Source organism: Nomia melanderi, chromosome 9 (genome assembly GCF_051020985.1).
Source record: "Nomia melanderi isolate GNS246 chromosome 9, iyNomMela1, whole genome shotgun sequence".
Taxonomy (NCBI): Eukaryota; Metazoa; Arthropoda; class Insecta; order Hymenoptera; family Halictidae; genus Nomia; species Nomia melanderi.
Genome location: NC_135007.1, coordinates 10,298,874 through 10,316,169, shown reverse-complemented (window position 1 = coordinate 10,316,169; position 17,296 = coordinate 10,298,874). Strand labels below are relative to the sequence as shown.

Genomic DNA, 17,296 nt, shown 5'->3' with positions numbered 1-17,296 from the left:
CGTCACTCGGTCCTAAACATTCTTCTCAGTCACTCGATCCCCATCGCTCGATCATAAACACTTTTCATTTGCACCCTAATCTCTTGCATGCCCTACTCTCCTATCGCTTGGTTATAAACATTCTTCATTCACCCCTTAATCTCTCGCACACCCTACATAACAGTCCCAATCATACAGAGTGACTATTAAGAATACAGGACTTATTCGGTATGCGTGAATTCTCCAGTGACTACATTGTTTGGTTTATTGGCGGTTACCGTGCACTGAAGCATCTTCTCAGTTTTCTGTTTACACTTGTGCGGATTGTACGAAATCGTCAGGTATGATTAGAATAATATTTATCTGCGAGATTTTCATCAACGATTTGATGAAAAAAAACTTGGAATTTTTCATGCAAGATATATAAATCTCCATTCACACAGTATTTATACGCATCGATAGGACAGTAGTAGTTTCGTCCTGGTATTGTCATGGATATAAACAGTAGCGTAACTTCTAACGTCTATTTATTCATCTAGTTACCGAATACGCACGGCAGTTGACAACGGAACTAAGTGCATTCAATCGAAACCAATCGACATCCGGCCAGCCGTAAACTTGCACCAAAAAGCGCTTAAGTTGGTACTTCCATTCGGACATGGCGGCAATATTTGAACGAATATTTCATTATTTGTGTTGCTGGTCCGCGCCTTTCTGTTCTGAACGATTGGGAACATTCAACATTCGATGACAAAGCCTCGGCTACGTCATTGCGAGAGGAGTGGTCGTCTCCTACTTAGTGGCGTAACTAATGGTTGTTTTTTCGTTCGCCGTGAACTTACACCGTATAAGTATCACTATAATTTTGCTTCTTTCTGATACTTTTGTAAAAAAAAACAATATGACCAAATTATTTTCTACGCGCAACAGACGTTTCTGTTGCTCCTGGAGATGAAGGAAATATACGAAATCATGATTTCTATCGTAATGGTTGCGTCTCACTTCATCATCATGTTTGTGTTTAATCACGATGGCCAGACACTGGTAACATCTAGCGATCAGCTCTTCCATCAAACGTATGTTCACGATTTTGCTTAAATAGTATACCTATTGTTCATATATTGCAGTCAACCGAACAAGGTTTCAAACTCCACTGACAGTCTAACTATGAGATGTACTATAAAAGCTGAGAAATTAATTCTTTTTCTTGTATAAAATAATTCTCGCTCGGGCATTTAAGTTCAATTGTGGAACATTTCCACTCGCTTTCAATGCACTCTCCCCATTGGCACTGTCTTTCTTACACTTGCACCCTTCTCACTCGCACCTTTCGTCCATAGTCAAAATTCACCCAATGACGTACACGCTCTTCTCACGATCCAGTCTCTCGGTTCCAGACACACTTCCTCGTATTCCTTCAGCCACTCAAGATTCTCTAAACGCAGGTACACTATTTTCCAAACATCCAGGCGCCGGTCTGTCGCAATATGACCTGGTCATCCTTACGCACGTACACACAACAAACCATTCATCCCACACTATTACATCTACGCATTGAGCTTCAGAGGGATCTCTGATGAAATACATGCTTTAACATGGAAATAAGCGGATTGGTGTAGGAATAGAAGAAAACAATTTCTGCCGGCGATATTACCTACATAAAATTTGCAACATTTCTTTTCTTGCTCATGCGGGACAATTAAATCGATCGATTAATGATGAGAAACTCCAGCTAACGACCCAATTGTAATGTTACTTCTTTGAATGACTAATGCAGTAGCGACATGAATAAAATAAAGTACCGATGCGGTGTTGATGAAGTCGATGGATGTTCTATGCAGACGTTTTCTAGCTTTATGGCGCGATGGACACATTTCAACGGAACTATCGTGTCTATTATTCTATGTTGTACATCATTGCCCTCTGGCCCTTCAGCCAATCAACTACATCCAAACTCCAGAAAACTTTTGTGTCTGCGTGTTTCCTGTGTTGTACAATAGTTCAGGTGATGAACTTGTGATTTTCTTATGTAGTGTGTTTCAATTCGAAAAGTTATTGCTTTTGTGAAATGATTTTCACTAAGTTACCGCAGAAATATCAGCAAATTCTATACTTTTCAGGTATCATCGATAAAAAATGTAGAGATCACGTTGGACAATTTGCTTAAAATGTTATCGTTCACGTGTCCACTGATATTGTTTTCCTTGAGATACCTTGGTTTTATCATCAATTTCCCGTTAGTGAGTTCAACAATAATGTAACGTTGTCTATGGTTGATGAAACCTAAGAATTCTTCACGTAATCATTGTATCGCATTAACTGTTATAAACTTATAGTGATCTTTTCATGTGACTTCAGACGAAAAGTTTCATTGAAGCGATAGACAAACATTGCAACACATTGACGGTTCCGGCAGAAAGGAAAATATTATTCAACTATATAAAAAAGACGGAATCGGTGGCTCTAATATATTTGGGTAAAAATATTTAGCAAACATCGTTAGGTCCTACCATAATTGGAATATAATTTCACCTACACAAGTCAGACATTATCTTTGCATTAAAAGTGTCGGAAAGTTAAAATGTCCACTTTATTTTGCTTCAAGAACAATCACCAGGATGTCTCGACTGACTTTTGATAATAATTTTCCACCAAATTGAATGGCCATTTCAAACCCCCCGGTACTTCTGGTGTGAAAATTCACGTCTTATTTTACAATCTTCTTCGGAATATTGAGAATTGCTTTCATCGGCGTCATTCAACATGTGTCCACATTTCAGGTTTGGCATGTGTTCCAATCATATTCGTGATTAGTCTATATTTGCTTCCTGCATTCCTACATTCCAAACACCAACTATACTACCTGCAAATGCTTGGATTCTACTTCAAGGGACAAACCGAAAATACTGATCTGATCAGTGTGCTCGTAGGTGTGTCGATGTCGTTGGGTATCTTAACGATAGCTTGCACTGAAGGATCCTTCACGGTTTACTGTTTCTATTTATGTGCTTTGTACGAAATCGCCAGGTATGCTCGAAATAATCTTCATCGTGGGGAATGGATGTGCTCAATCTTCCTATTGGGATCATACATTTTTCTTAGCATTTCGAGTTATTAAATACATGCATTTACAACTATAGAAACGTGATGTGTTTATTACTTTGAGTTTGTACACATCAATAGGCAATTAGTAGTTTAGTTCTTGAGTCATTATGATAATTAAAAATGTTGTTGCATTTAACACGTGTTTATTCATTTAGTTATCGAATAAAAACGGCAGTCAACAACGGAGCCATTTTCATTGAACCAAAACCAATAAACATCGCACCAGCCGTATACCTCCATCAAAAAGCGCATAGGTTGGTACTTTCAACCACAGATTACGACAACATTTTTATTAAATATCTCGTTATGGTTTGGTTATGCGGGTTGCTCCTATCCATCTTCCGTCTATGTACAATTTGGTCCATCATGTATCTGGAAATGAAGGTTCATGAATGCCATTTCGAATGACCTTTTGCTTACGTATGCTCCAGCGATTCTGTTAGTCGTCATTTCCTTTGCTGTGAATTTATACCGTGTAAGTGTCATGAAAGTTCGCTTTCATTTCTGCTCTCCCATGAAAAGTCATATGATCCAACTACTTTCAATGTACTAACAGATTTGCTTGTTGATGATGAAGATGGATGAGTTAGTAGAAATTTCGTTATCTTTCGTAATAGTTGTGGCACACGTCGTAATTATATTCATAAATAATCACAGCGGTCAAGAGCTGGCCAATGCAAGTTCTAACCTTTTCTATCAAACGTAAGTTCCATGGCTTTAGTCACTTGACATTTTTGGCGTTCGTATCTTGAAATCTGTCCAATCAAATTATACGTACCATTAAAATCTTCACGAAGGTATGTAATAGGAATGAGAGAAACAAATTGTTGTTCCAGATTAATTATAGTTAGGAGAAATAATTGTATCAGGGAATTAAGAGTACTTGTGGAACAACTAAATTGAGTTTTGAATATTCATGACATAAGTAATGGAATTTTTTTACAGATACAATTCGTTATGGTACTGCGTCCCACTAAAAGCACAGAAACTCTTATTATATCTGTTGATGCACACGTCAACTGATGTACAGATTAACTTAGTCGGTTTATTCGTGCCGAATTACGAAGGATTCTCGATGGTAACTTCTTCGGTTTTATAATGTATTAACCGTCGCTCCCTATCTAGAAATTCATGGTGCTCCCATTTCAGATGATGAGCTCGTCTTTTTCATATTTCACTGTTCTTTTATCGGTACAGTAGAAAATTTAGAAATAATCTTCGAGACTGCAATGGCAGAAGATTAGCATTCGGAGTGATCGTGTATGACTATTCAGTTGCATACTGCAAACCTGCAAGTTTTGTTCCGATGTTATTACGATTATAACTGCAGACACGTTTACAGCGTATACAGCTCAGTTTACAACTGAGGACGTGAATGGAAATATTAACATTGTCTTTCTTGCAGTTCTAAGGAATGATTCTGTATAAACTTTTCATGAAAAAGCATAGTGCAGTACAAGTTATATATATATATATATATATATATATATATATATATATATATATATATATATATATATATATATGTATGAGCTACTGCCACGATGAAAATTTACATCGTACGCCATCAATGGAGGCCATTAAGATCGAGCAGTATTTCGCAAATGCATTTCAAGTTTTGTGGCTCCGCTTTTACTATTCCGGATACTTCAGCTTAGTCAAATTGCAAAACTTACACTTAACGAATCTTTTGGCTTCCGTTCCTGACGAACGTCGACCATCGCAAAATTTTCCTGGTCCTGTTTTTCTTTGAGGAACGAACACCTTCCGGTTTTTCACGTTCAGTTTTCAGGTTGCTTCGTTGACCCACGTTACTCCGTTAGTAATTTGGACTCTTTGAGACATAAACAAAATACTTTCCAGGTAACGTGGATAATTATGGTAGAATTCCCGTCGGAAAATTTCATTAGGTTAGTCTCGTTCATGTCACCGATGATTATGTACATACATTTTACGATACCTTTGTTTTGACATCAGAAGCCCGCTAATGAATTCGAAAACACGTGACCTCCGTCGCAGTGACAACGAGCGCGAGAGTTCGTTGCACACGTAACCGTTACAATCTAGAAATCAATTACAACCTTACAGTAATGTTTTCATATGGTTTTAGGGGAAGCGTTTCATGCAGAACATATGGAACATTCGAAACGTTAAATAATGATTTCTGTGGGTAAGAATACACCAAGAACATCTTCCCGCGACAACTCTGTCGGAATATAACGCTTCCAATCATACAGACTGACTATTAACTTTCGTAGAAGTGAATATTGGAATAATTTATGTGATCGTTATTAAAGTAAATTACTAACACTAGAAGCACTAAAAAATCGAAATGACTGATTGTTCTGAAGACTGATATTTTATACAACAATCACAAGTATGCGTTTATCAAGATTTCACAGGAATTTTATAGTGACATTGCTATAAATAGAACGATCATGAAAAGCTTCCTCATAATTGTTATGCAAATTTATAAAACAGTTAAACATTATATATACATAGAAGAGGTGACCGGGGTCCAGGTCTCTACAGCGCCTGGGCATGGCCGGCGAACGATGGCCGTGTGGCGCTAAAGCTCTGTGCGTACCTTCTTGCCGGAGATTTTCTCATCCTCAAACCGTTTTCACGTCTTTTGCGTGGGTTTCCTCTTCAGAAATGTCTGCAGGATCCAATGGTGCGTAGCAAATTCATGCTAGCCAACCCACTTTTGGTAGAAATGTAACAGGAATGTATACAAAGTACGCGCATCTGTCCTTTGTTAAACTTTGATCATCATTTACAAACATTTAATGATACCCAAAATTCAAAATTTTTATAGCTACATAGTCCGGCAAGTCTTCTTTATTTTCTACGACAAATTTGAACTGCCTAACATTTTTAGTTTTCACGTAATACTTTTCTGAAAAATTCGACCGTTTTTAGAAAAACCCAGTTTTTTCGAAACCTGGACGTTACCCAGCAAACCGGCTTTTCGGATTCGTATTTAGGGCAAGAAACTCTATAAGGACCACCTAGTGGCTATTACAAAACAAAAATCTTGTTCCGTAGTGTTATCTTTCTTCGTTCGTTATCGCTTTATTGCCTTTATTCGTTTATTATGTCAATATTGTCAAAATGAATATGTTCCTCATTATCAATTTTGGATTTTTTCCTTTATATTGAATTACGGATTATTGTTGAAGATATTTACAAATTAAATTAAGCTAATTGAAATAGCTTAAAAAGCTACTTAAAATGCAATAAATAGAAAAATCGATATTTTTAATTTATTTGCAATTATTATTTTTTTTAACCCTAAGAATGTGATCAAATTTCCGGGTACTGTTTTGGTCACTAGTCAGTGGACAACCAGTCGCAGCGACTGACATGCAAATAACGCGTCGTCCGTATTGATGGATTCATCTGAGAGCGCGCCGTAGTAAAAAAGTTAACTAATATTTTCTTTATAAATAATTTGAAGTGTTAGAATTGTATATACAACAATGTAATACAATTTAATATTATCTATTGGGTACCTAGTAATTGGAGAAATTTTTTCATTGAATGTGCTCTTACAGAAAGTGCATAAATCAAGGTTCACGACCAGATAAATTATACCTGCAATTTTAACATCTGTTCATTATGTAATATACAAGGTGCCCCACTCACTCTATCGTAATGCGATATTTCCGTCATTTTCATATGTTATATAAGTGGGTAGGAAAATGTTTTGTGAGTAAGTGTATTCTGCGAATAAACGACCGTTGAACCCAACTTCAGGAAGTTATTGTTTCAGATGATGAGCTCGTCGTTTTCCTACTTTACTGTTCTGTATTCGGCCTGAAAGAATGCTTTGAGGCGATGATCGCGGCCACAATTTATCAGATAGAATCAGCTTTTCGAGTTATCTTGAATCGCAAATGGCTATACTATAGAAAACTGTCATATGTACTTTCTAATAAAACATAACTACGTCAAGTCCAAATAATGGTATTTATAACTTTTGAATAAAGTTACTTGAGTGGTTCGAGATAAGTACACAAGAGGAATTCGAAGAGGCTTGTATCGAATTGGAACGGTAACAGTTTCGAATAAAATGGAATTTTACACGTTCGCACTTGGAATTTTACACAATCCTTTTTTCACTGTGATTTTTCGAATAAGCGTCACGCACACATCGAAGGGGGAAAATATCCACTGATATTGATACTAGAACTATCGAGAATTTAATACGATTGATATGCAACCTCTATAAAAATTGTAAGAATAGATTATCCTCAGTTTCTTCAAACATTCGTTATAATATTCAAGTGAAATTATTTATTTTCAAGATTATATCGAATGTTCAACGCTTTTAAGATATCCACTATTTCAAAAGAAAAATATCGAAATCAGTCGTTTTGACTAGTACGGTAGTTCTATAGTGTTAAAAGACTCTTCTTTAGAATTAGTCTCTACTGAACAATATAAATTTAAAATATTACTTGTAGGATCAACGTACCGGAATGTATAGTTCTTACAATAGTAACTTTGGCATTTGATCTCTTCGTTTCTTTGATACTTGAAAGTGTTCAGAGTTATTACATAAATGGAGAATTCCTTTAACTTTTTTGAAGGAACAAGTTGGGTACGGTATTCGTAAATAGGAAGTTAGAAATAATTTATATTTCCGAAAGGAAGTCAGGAATCGATCGGGTACGCGATAGAACCTTACACCTCGGACGAATTAAACGGTCGCTTGTATACACAGACGAGCCGGCAGTAATTTGTGACAGAAACAGCATAGCATGAATTATTTACGACACCGAGGTGTATTCAAATGATGTATCGAAATTTCTGTCCAAACATTTTTCATCTCTGAGAATGGAAACTTTCCTTAAAGACTACAGTCTGTATTATCATGGGATGTGCATCACGGGGCTCTGGCCTTACGACAACTCTATCTTAACGAATATTAGAAGAATCCTCTACTGTGTGATCACACTCGTCACTACATATATTCAGGTAACAAAAATCGAACTCACCATGAACCATACGTCCGAACAAAAAGTTAAATTTCCCCGGTTTAAAAATATTTTTATTTCAATCGCGTTGGTGTAATCAGCACCCAAACCATGTTACCGGAAAATTTTAAGAAACATCGAATTGAACAGCAATGTGACATTTCGACATTCCATTATGAATCTTTGTAGTTTTATGTGTTTTGACATAGTGCGCCATGATTTCTTTCGCAACTACGTTCGTCGGAACAATTTCATTGTTCATAATTCATTAGAGAAAGAAAAGAATTTCACACTGATTGTGTGCCCACGTTTACTCTAAAGCACTATAATTAATAATAGAAAAGTAATGTGACATTTATATTTGTTACATTCTATTTGAAATCTTCGCCACGGGTCTGATTTGCACTACAATACAGGCTATGGGTCAAACAGTTGTATCTGCTACGGTGTTATGAAGAATTCGATTCTGTTCACTTGTCCGCCATCTCTGATTATACAAACAGAAGAACTAATCATCTTTCAGGTAATGACGATATCAAATATAGAAATCACGTTGGAAAATGTACTGAAGTTGTTATCGTGGACATTTCCGATGATATTGTTTGTTCAACGATACCTTGCTCTCGTCGTCAATTTTCCACTAGTAAGTACGAAGACACGAGATTATCAATGCAGTGGTACCGAACGATGAAACCGTCACGTTTCTCTTCTTATATGCGAGTATTTCTAATTTGATCGTTCCTTTCTCTTGTGGTATTAGGTAAAATTTATTATAAGGAACTTACAATTTGATTGTGACACATTGAAGAATCCAAATGAAGCAGTGATATTAAGGAAATACATTGAGCTTTCTAAACCCGTGATCTTTCTGTATGCAGGTAAGAATGGTAGATTAATACTCCGTGTTGTCTATATTTGTCAGAAGAAGTACAAATTAACGTTAACGTTAGCCTGATGGCTTAACAGTCGAATGTGTCCTCTATGCGGGGATATAAGTGACTTTGTTCCCATTTCTGTTCATTACGCTGGCTGTAATTTCTAGATATATGTTAAATTTTCTATTTGTTTTATTGCATTAAAAGTTCTAACAACGTCTCCATTACGTTAGACCAATAAACCGCTGTTTGATCGGTAAAGTGAATGTTACTACAAAATCCTCGACCGACAGCTGTTAATATCAACATTTCGATATGTGCAAATATGTGAGAAATTTTCTTGGACAAATGAAAACCAGGAAAATTACGAATATTCTAGTTATGGCGGTCGCTGGTGTCTGTTGCTCCTTTGTGGTACTGTTACTTCCCCTGTTACTGCACTCGAAATATCATCTCTATTACCTGCAGTTCCTCGGATTCTTTTATTTCGAGCGAAACAAAATTACCGTCTGGGTCTCCTTCCAGACAGCAGTGATAATCATGTTGGGTATAGTGACGTTCGCAATTACAGAAAGTACGATCGTGATCGTTACCTTCCACGTGCGCGGATTACTTGAAATTGCCAGGTACGTTCCAGACAATTTTTACTATCCTTTCATTTGATGATATCTTGTATATTTCTCCCATTCATTTGCAATACGCGGTGGCCATCTTCACACAACAATGTTCTGATTTCATGCGTCGATGTGGCTTTTGCCGCAAGAATCATTGATAAATATTAGAGACAAGCCGAACGTAATAGCTTCAGACAGTAAATTCACGTGTTTTCATTTGTTCAGTTACCGCATTGAAGTGGCGGTCAACGATACAAGCGAGATGCTTTCTACGAAGGTGATTGATATCAAGCCAACTGTGCACATACATCGAAAAGCTATTGAGTTGGTACCTTCTGTTTGATATTATATGAATATTCTTATATTTAATGTCATCATTTTTTTTTTATTTTACTAATATCTGGCATTGTTGTTGCTTCGCTCATATTACTTTACCTGGAATCACAATCCTCGAATGTAGAGCCATTCGAAATCTATCGGAGAAATTAGTGCTATCGTATCTACTGGCGATCGTATTGACTGTGCTTTCGTTCAGTATAAATATGTACCGTGTAAGTAACATAACAGAATTCAGCAGAATATCCATGGTTTTCCCGTGAACCGAAATCTAACGAGAACGTTTTTTTTTTGTGTGCGACAGATCTTTTTATTGATCCTTGAAATGAAGAAGTACGATGAAATCTTTTTTTCCTCTGTGATCATTGGGGTGCACTTGCTAGTATTTTGTATTGGTAATTACAGCGGTCAGAAAGTGATAGACTCTATTGACCTCTTTTTCTATGGAACGTAAGTCCAATGACCAGCTTCGAAATATTTGCTTTTATATCAGTGTATTTCTATATACGCGATTTCAATGAAAGTCTACAGAAATTCGTTTGTATGCTTTGTTCTGGATACACAGAATGGCCTGAACGTAACTGTTAGTCTGGTGTTTTTAAGTTAATATACAGAATTACAGGCGATATGTTGATTCTAAAGAACTCGATAATTCTGTGGTGTCGGGTTAACGTAATTTTCTAATTCAAATCGTTCTGAATCTCGCCAATTTCATTGTAAGTTGCACGCAAAAATTCATCCCCGACGTTGGGGCATCAACAAAAGAATAATCAAAGAATTCTGTTGAATCGTGCAGATATAACACGCTGTGGTATCGTATACCACCGGAATCACAGAAACTGTTGCTATTCGTGTTGCTGAGGAACACACCATCCGTCAATCTAGCTGGGTTCTTTGTACCATGCTACGAAGGCCTTGCGATGGTAATTCGTCCCGTTTACAGTGACTCAGAAAAGTATTCACCCGCCCATATTCACGATGTTATAAATAAATAATTTTGATATATATGTATTCGAAATTTAACAGTTATCAACCAATAGTATTATATTTTATTCAATTGTGTTATATATATATATATATATACATACACAGTCCCTGGCCATCGAATTAGGACCACTACAAATTTTAAGCATTTTTCGCGTTTTCCGTAAAATTAAAAGGCTTGGTGAATTTGTCATGATATAATTTATTAACTACTAACATAATACACTACTACTGTACATAATATTGTTATCACATGTTGATATCTTGTATTTCCACCTTTTGCTTTGATGACAGCTTGTATCCTTTCCGGAATGCTCCGTATACATTGCTTGATCATATCCTTTATATCTTCATTATTTTCCCAAATACCTGTAATTTTTGTTTTTAACTGTGATAATGTGGTGTTTGGAGATTCATAAACTATTCGTTTAAGGAGGCTCCAGACATTTTCTATAGCATTCATGTCGGGAGAATTGCCTCGCCATGGGAGCAAGGGGATATTTTTTGATAAAAGCAATGTTTTAATGGATTTGGCTCTGTGACATGGTGCTCCATCGTGCATATACGTGTATTGGGATCCTAAAGATGTGTAAAATGGAAGCAATCGATTCTTTATGACATCTTCGTACTGTTTAGCATTCATAGTTCCATTAACAAAATAAAGTGGGCCTGGTCCTTCAATTGTTATACAGGACCATATCATCACTGCTTGTGGATGTTTTACCGATTGCACCACACAATCTTGGTGAAATTGCTCATCAGACCTTCTTCGGACAAATTGAGCTGCTTCCGTAACCGGAAACGCTTTCTAAGCGTGTTTCGTCACTGAAGATGACCTAATGACTATGAAGAAATTGTAAAAATTTGAAAATATTTAGAGTCTTAAAATGATTTTCTTAAAGCATAAATCGATGCAAATTACCTTTTTCCAATCTGCTATGCTAAGATTGGCCTTTGCTCATTCCAATCGAGATTTTTTCGTTACGGGTGTCAATTTCGGCCTTTTTACTGGTCGCCTGCATCTGATATTGGCTTCGTATAAATGTTTTCTGAATGTTCTCTCAGATATATCCACTCCATGGTTCTTAAGACGTTGCACCAGTACCCTTGTAGTCGCGCGACGGTTTTCTAATGCAGTTTTTATAATTTTTCGGTCTGTTCTCGGTGTGGTTTTTCGAAAACTGCGGCACATCCTCCTTCATACATTTGGCGATTCTCATCACTGTTTGACGCGAAACTAAAACTAAAACTCTTAACGCTGATTTCTTACGAACGCTCGAACGATTCAGTCACAACAGATTCTCTTCTTCATCATTTGAACTTATAAGGATCTCTCGTGCATATGTGCAACACATTTTCATCATGTATGCACAAACAAATCTTGCATTTTCCAAATCTGACCTAACGCGCCATCGGCAGTTGAGCCTAACGTAAACGCTTAACATAACCTTAATCGCTCGTCAACCACACAGTTTGATTATAATCACGATAGTAACAAATCAGTTGTTATCTATAACTCATTATCAACGTATTTAGTAATAATTTGAATGACCTAAGACAGTTCTCCATATATGACATACTGTTATAGGCATAAAAATGAAATTTTCGTACGTGGTACTAATTCGATGGCCAGGCAAGGACTGTATATATGTGTGTGTGTGTGTAATAAAATACTATCAGTTATGAACCGTTAAATTTCGAATCTTTCCTTTCAATGTATTCTTACTTACACTATGATATCAAGATACATACAATGTTCACATTTGTCGTATACGAAACATTTATGGTATAAGTGGACGGGCGAATTCTCTATGAGTGATGATGTTCTGTAAATAATCGTTCGTTGGTCTTAGATTCAAGTAATACTTGTTTCAGATTATGAACTCCTCGTTTTCGTATTTTACTGTTCTGTATTCAACCTAAAACAACGCTAGAAAACTATAATTGTGGGCACAGATTACCATAACTGATCAGCATTTTGAAGCATCTTGTGTTGCAAGTCACACTATTTATTCGAACCTCGAAGAATAAGTTCACAACAGGTTAACACGAAGACAGCAGTCGTTCAAGTTTATACGAATAACTTTTTCCGGCAGTACATTACATGGAAATCTTCATCGGTTCTCAATAGTTGGCGCCGCATCTCAAACAACATATAGGACGTAACATTGTACCAAGTGCTTTCTAATAAAATCTAATGAAGCAATATACAGAGCGTTTTCTCTGTATGAACGATTAGAGAACATAAAAGTTTCTACGTGGTTACAAATAATTGTACGGCAGGAATTCGAAGAAACGTCTGCTGTATTAAAATAACAATACGCTCGAATAAAATAAAATAATTTTTACTACCGAACTAGACTACATCAGGACATCGATGTTCAGTGTCGTATAGAATGATGCAAAATACGCGCAACTTCGATGATGGTTCAAGTTATAACAAGTTATAAGAAATTTTATAAGAATGTTCAATGTTAAAAGAAGGAACTATACAATACGTTATAACCTTGAAATGTTACGTGAAGCATCAACGTAACGGAAAATATGATTCTTTGCAACTTTAGTAATTGATCTTCCCGCCTCTTCCACATTTGAAGCGATTTAATTAGCATAACAGTAACTCAAAACTTCGTAGTAGGAGTAGAACTTCCAACATTAACTCGTCAACAGTCGCTGAGTGTTACAGTTCGTATTTGGAGTTGCGTTTTGGACTCGACAACGCCAGGAAAAAGACCCGACTCCTTCAAAATATAAGTAGATTCTCAGAATTATTACACACGTGAAGAATTCTTTCCATTTTCTTCCAAAGGAGACATTATGGACTATATTAATGAACAGGAAACTATTGGTGATTCATGCTTCCAGCAAGTGAAGTCGGAAATGGATTTATTTGTCCCGGAAGTGGCATAACATGAATCACATATGACACCGAAGTGTAGTCGAATGATACTTGGATGACGGAATTATACATGAATTTCAATGGGCAGAGGCAGGTTCAGTAATTTAAGAGGCGAATAGGATGGGATCAATAAAAGACGACCAGAGATTTAATCAAACGATACGTTCAAAAAGAACTACAGTATTTATTATCGTAGGAAAATCAGTAATCGACTCACGTGATGGTCAGATCAGAAATATGTTAAATGACCAACAACGTGACCGTTTGATTATTCGTTATAATTGTTTCCAGTTTGCTGTGTTACCGATAGTTTGCACGACACTCTTCTATAAGCAATTTCGTTCTGGTTCTTTATCACTGTTAAACTTTTATTTACCAAAACAAAAAAAATTGAATATCTTTCAGGTAAAGTCGATTTTGAAAGTGGAAATCACGCTGGAAAACTTACTTAAGATGTTATCGTACACGTTTCCGATGCTACTGTACTTTCAACGATACGTCAGTTTCCTCAGCGCATTCTCGCTGGTGAGTTCGAAGACGCTAAAACTGTCAAAGTGGTAACACCGAACGCAAAAGTTCTTACACTTACATTCTCGCGCGGGAATCTCTTCCAATCTTAAAGTGATCTTTTTACGCGGCATTAGGTGAGATCTATTATGCAAGGCATACAAAACGATTGTGAAACACTGAAGGATCGAACCGAAGTGGCGATATTAAAAAAATACCTAGATTACTCGAAACATGTGGTATTGTTGTTTATAGGTGAGAGTATTACACTAATGCTTTATATTTTCTACCTTTGTCAGATGGAATATCGGTGACACCGATACAAGCTGAATGGTCCTTCAATACATTTCACATAATACCTTAATAGTCCTCTGGCGGCCTCTATACGTACACATAACAAAATTTCTTTTCGTTTGTATTTAGTATGTTTGCTGCGATTTGAGGCACATTTTCTATAATATTATATCAAGATTGTGCTATCATTGTTTTCCCTATAATTCGCCAGTATTCTGTTGTTTTATTGATAAGGTGGGTATTGTTATAGAAACTATCGCCCGTTACTGATTAATACAGAAATTAATGAAAAATCTGCGAAAATTTCCCTTTCACGATCAACCCGTCGAAACCGTAAAGGGAAATACCTATTCCAGGTATGGCTTGTAGAGGAACTTTTTTCCTTTTAACGACACTGCTACTTCCCACATTCCTGCATTCGAGGTATCAGCTTTTAAACATTCAGTTCCTCGGATTCTTTTACTTCGAACAGGGCAAAGACGTCGACTGGGTCTGCGTACAAGTTACAGCGATAAGCACGGCGGGTTTATTAACTTCTGCAATGACGGAAAGTACACTCTCAATCGGTTCCTTCTATGTGTGCGGATTGTTTGAAACTGTTCGGTACGTTCCAAACAATTTTTATTATCTTCGCATTTGATGATATCTATATCTTTCCCTTTCATTTGCCATATGCGGTGGCCCTCTTCACACAACAATGTTCTAATTGCATGAATCGATATGGTTTTCGCTGCAAGAATCATTAACGGACATTGGACACTGGCCAAGCGTAATGGCTTCGAACAGTAAATCCATGTATTTCCATTTATTCAGTTACCGATTAGAAAGCGCAGTCAACGAAGCAGTCGAATTGGAGATGGTTACCAGAAACTTGCTAGAGGTCGAACCGACTGTGAGGATTCACCAGAGAGCTTTATTGTTGGTACCTTCATTTAACACTACAATCTTTAACTTTAACTACTTCTTCCGCGGTCTTCTTCATATCTTACATTATAATTTTATTGTCATTGTTATTTAATCTTAAATTACGGACTCTCGGACGTAGATTCATTCGATATTTGTCGGAGGGGCTACTGATGCCGTGTCTGCTTGCGATCCTACTCTCTATCCTTTCATTCGCCGTAAATTTGTACCGTGTAAGTACCGTAATAAAGTTGACAAACGCGTTTACAACTTTTCTGCAAACAGTTCGCCGACAGGATCGTCTTTTCCTGCATATTAGGTATTTCAATGATTCAAATTCAATGATTTTTCTAGTTAGCGATCTTCTAGTGTAACAATGTTATCTGTAATAATGTAATATGGTCTTACAATGTATATTAACAATTGTGAAATGTCGAGTTTTTTCATTGAATGTATTCTGACATAAAGTAGACACATTAATCAGAGTTTCTGACGATGTAAATTATAATTGCAACTTTATCATTGGTTACGTATAAAATATTTATTGTACGTATTGGTAGATTGGCGAATTCTTTGCGAGTAAATATATTCTGTGAAACTAGGCAACCATCGGTCCCACATGCAAGACATTCCTGTTTCAGATGATGAGCTCCTCCTTTTCGTACTTCACTGTTCTCTATTCTCGCTGAGAGAACCTTCGGAAGTGATGATTCTTGCCAGAGCTTGCCAGAGAGAATCAGCATTCAGAGGCATCCTGTCTCGCAAGTGACACTCTTTGTCCGTACTTTTGATATTTACTTTATTTTTTTATGGGCACGAAAGTGATTGTCGTTTATTGTTTACAATCGATCCTAACAAAATAAACCGAAGTCATGTACAAAGCGTTTTCTTTGTTTTGTATACGTGCTATGGTTGCTTAATTCATCGGGAGAAAACTGCACAAATCAGTTCCGAAATCACTTCGAGGAAGGATAATAAGAATTTATTAACCACTAGTAATAACCACTAAGACGTTCTTATTACGGAAGGAATTGCATGATTTATAACGACTTGCAAAGATATCGGTGATCATTTCTACTCTCCGACTGCAGCACACGAAAACTGAAAGAATGAACATTGACGCGCGCGACTTCGATAATAGATAACCGTAGAATGAATCCCCATCCCATAGGTTCGTACATTAACACGGTAACATCCGTTGCAAACACTAATATCGAAAGGAAGGCCGGATGTCATTAAGTTTGCATTGACTCTTACAGTTCTCAAGAAAATAGGAAACCGCTCCTGTTTTTCTTCGAAAGACGGAGAGAATCTAAAATTGCGGGTGTCAGGCCCGCGAGGGTTCAGGTTTCGCGAAGGTTTCGTCGCGTGTTCTGCACGCGTCGACGAGTTTATACGTTACAAAAACATTCACGATGGTTCGAAACGTATCTTAATGAAGTTTTATTGAATTTCATAGGAACTGCCGGCAATAACGAAAAAAATCTTGATTACAGTGTTCTACCAGTTTCCTTTTATTATTTCTGACACGATCGACACGTAATAACTTGAAGCAGATGGAATTGGATTCTTCACGTACCTCGTTGTCTAAATGATAATGTTCAGGTCAATTTGCTCGTTGGCTTCATAGAACGTTAATCACACCGGCGAATTCAGCGATGCAGACGAATCGTTGTATACTTTTTTTAAGATTCAAAGTGTCACAAAAAAAAACGGTATTTCCGATGAACACGTCATCCTCCTTACTTCGTTTCAACGCCAGGCAGAATTCGTATCCGGCCACGGAAGAGACACTCTATGCAATCCCCCGCACGAAAG

General features: G+C 36.8%; 3 protein-coding genes and 1 long non-coding RNA gene across 11 annotated transcripts in view; 3 read left to right on the top strand and 1 right to left on the bottom strand.

Moving 5' to 3' along the window:
* The window catches only part of alpha-Man-Ia (alpha-Mannosidase class I a), a 611,213-nt gene that overhangs the window by 517,304 nt on the left and 76,613 nt on the right, over nt 1–17,296 (top strand). The window lies entirely within an intron of this gene.
* Nucleotides 1,807–4,552, top strand: LOC143174886 (uncharacterized). Of its 2 annotated transcripts, XM_076370640.1 has the most exons (9): nt 1,809–1,984; nt 2,100–2,219; nt 2,338–2,455; nt 2,760–3,006; nt 3,240–3,338; nt 3,469–3,559; nt 3,641–3,786; nt 4,030–4,162; nt 4,234–4,552. In XM_076370640.1, exons 1-9 carry the CDS (start codon nt 1,844–1,846, stop codon nt 4,282–4,284), a joined length of 1,146 nt encoding a protein of 381 aa, XP_076226755.1. In that variant the 5' UTR covers nt 1,809–1,843; the 3' UTR covers nt 4,285–4,552. The 2 variants fall into 2 exon arrangements, with proteins under 2 accessions (XP_076226756.1, XP_076226755.1); XM_076370641.1 differs by lacking the exons at nt 3,469–3,559; nt 3,641–3,786 and having other exon boundaries at nt 1,807–1,984.
* LOC143174891 (uncharacterized) lies at nt 3,699–4,895 on the bottom strand. 2 transcript variants are annotated; one of them, XR_012999381.1, is made up of 3 exons: nt 4,761–4,895; nt 4,374–4,491; nt 4,178–4,308 (listed from the first exon to the last, which is right to left on the bottom strand). It is a non-coding gene; the product is annotated as an uncharacterized LOC143174891 (long non-coding RNA). The 2 variants fall into 2 exon arrangements; XR_012999382.1 differs by lacking the exons at nt 4,178–4,308; nt 4,374–4,491 and adding an exon at nt 3,699–3,839 and having other exon boundaries at nt 4,761–4,878.
* Nucleotides 5,626–17,121, top strand: LOC143174879 (uncharacterized). 6 transcript variants are annotated; one of them, XM_076370627.1, is made up of 11 exons: nt 5,626–5,758; nt 7,946–8,067; nt 8,590–8,709; nt 8,827–8,944; nt 9,513–9,567; nt 9,781–9,879; nt 10,016–10,106; nt 10,196–10,341; nt 10,688–10,814; nt 12,751–14,299; nt 14,419–15,027. In XM_076370627.1, exons 1-10 carry the CDS (start codon nt 5,626–5,628, stop codon nt 12,796–12,798), a joined length of 1,059 nt encoding a protein of 352 aa, XP_076226742.1. In that variant the 3' UTR covers nt 12,799–14,299; nt 14,419–15,027. The 6 variants fall into 6 exon arrangements, with proteins under 6 accessions (XP_076226742.1, XP_076226739.1, XP_076226741.1 ...); XM_076370624.1 differs by lacking the exon at nt 14,419–15,027 and having other exon boundaries at nt 9,321–9,567; nt 12,751–13,328; XM_076370626.1 differs by lacking the exons at nt 12,751–14,299; nt 14,419–15,027 and adding an exon at nt 10,457–10,607 and having other exon boundaries at nt 9,321–9,567.

Bases quoted from the DNA above. Each gene is read 5' to 3' on its own strand.
- LOC143174886 (XM_076370640.1), top strand. From the start codon at position 1,844: ATGGACACATTTCAACGGAACTATCGTGTCTATTATTCTATGTTGTAC. The intron at 2,456-2,759 runs GTAAAAATATTT...TCCACATTTCAG, and splicing joins GGTGGCTCTAATATATTTGG to GTTTGGCATGTGTTCCAATC. The intron at 3,007-3,239 runs GTATGCTCGAAA...TTATTCATTTAG, and splicing joins GCTTTGTACGAAATCGCCAG to TTATCGAATAAAAACGGCAG.
- LOC143174879 (XM_076370624.1), top strand. From the start codon at position 5,626: ATGGCCGGCGAACGATGGCCGTGTGGCGCTAAAGCTCTGTGCGTACCT. The intron at 8,945-9,320 runs GTAAGAATGGTA...CGAATATTCTAG, and splicing joins CGTGATCTTTCTGTATGCAG to TTATGGCGGTCGCTGGTGTC. The intron at 10,107-10,195 runs GTAAGTAACATA...TGTGTGCGACAG, and splicing joins TCAGTATAAATATGTACCGT to ATCTTTTTATTGATCCTTGA.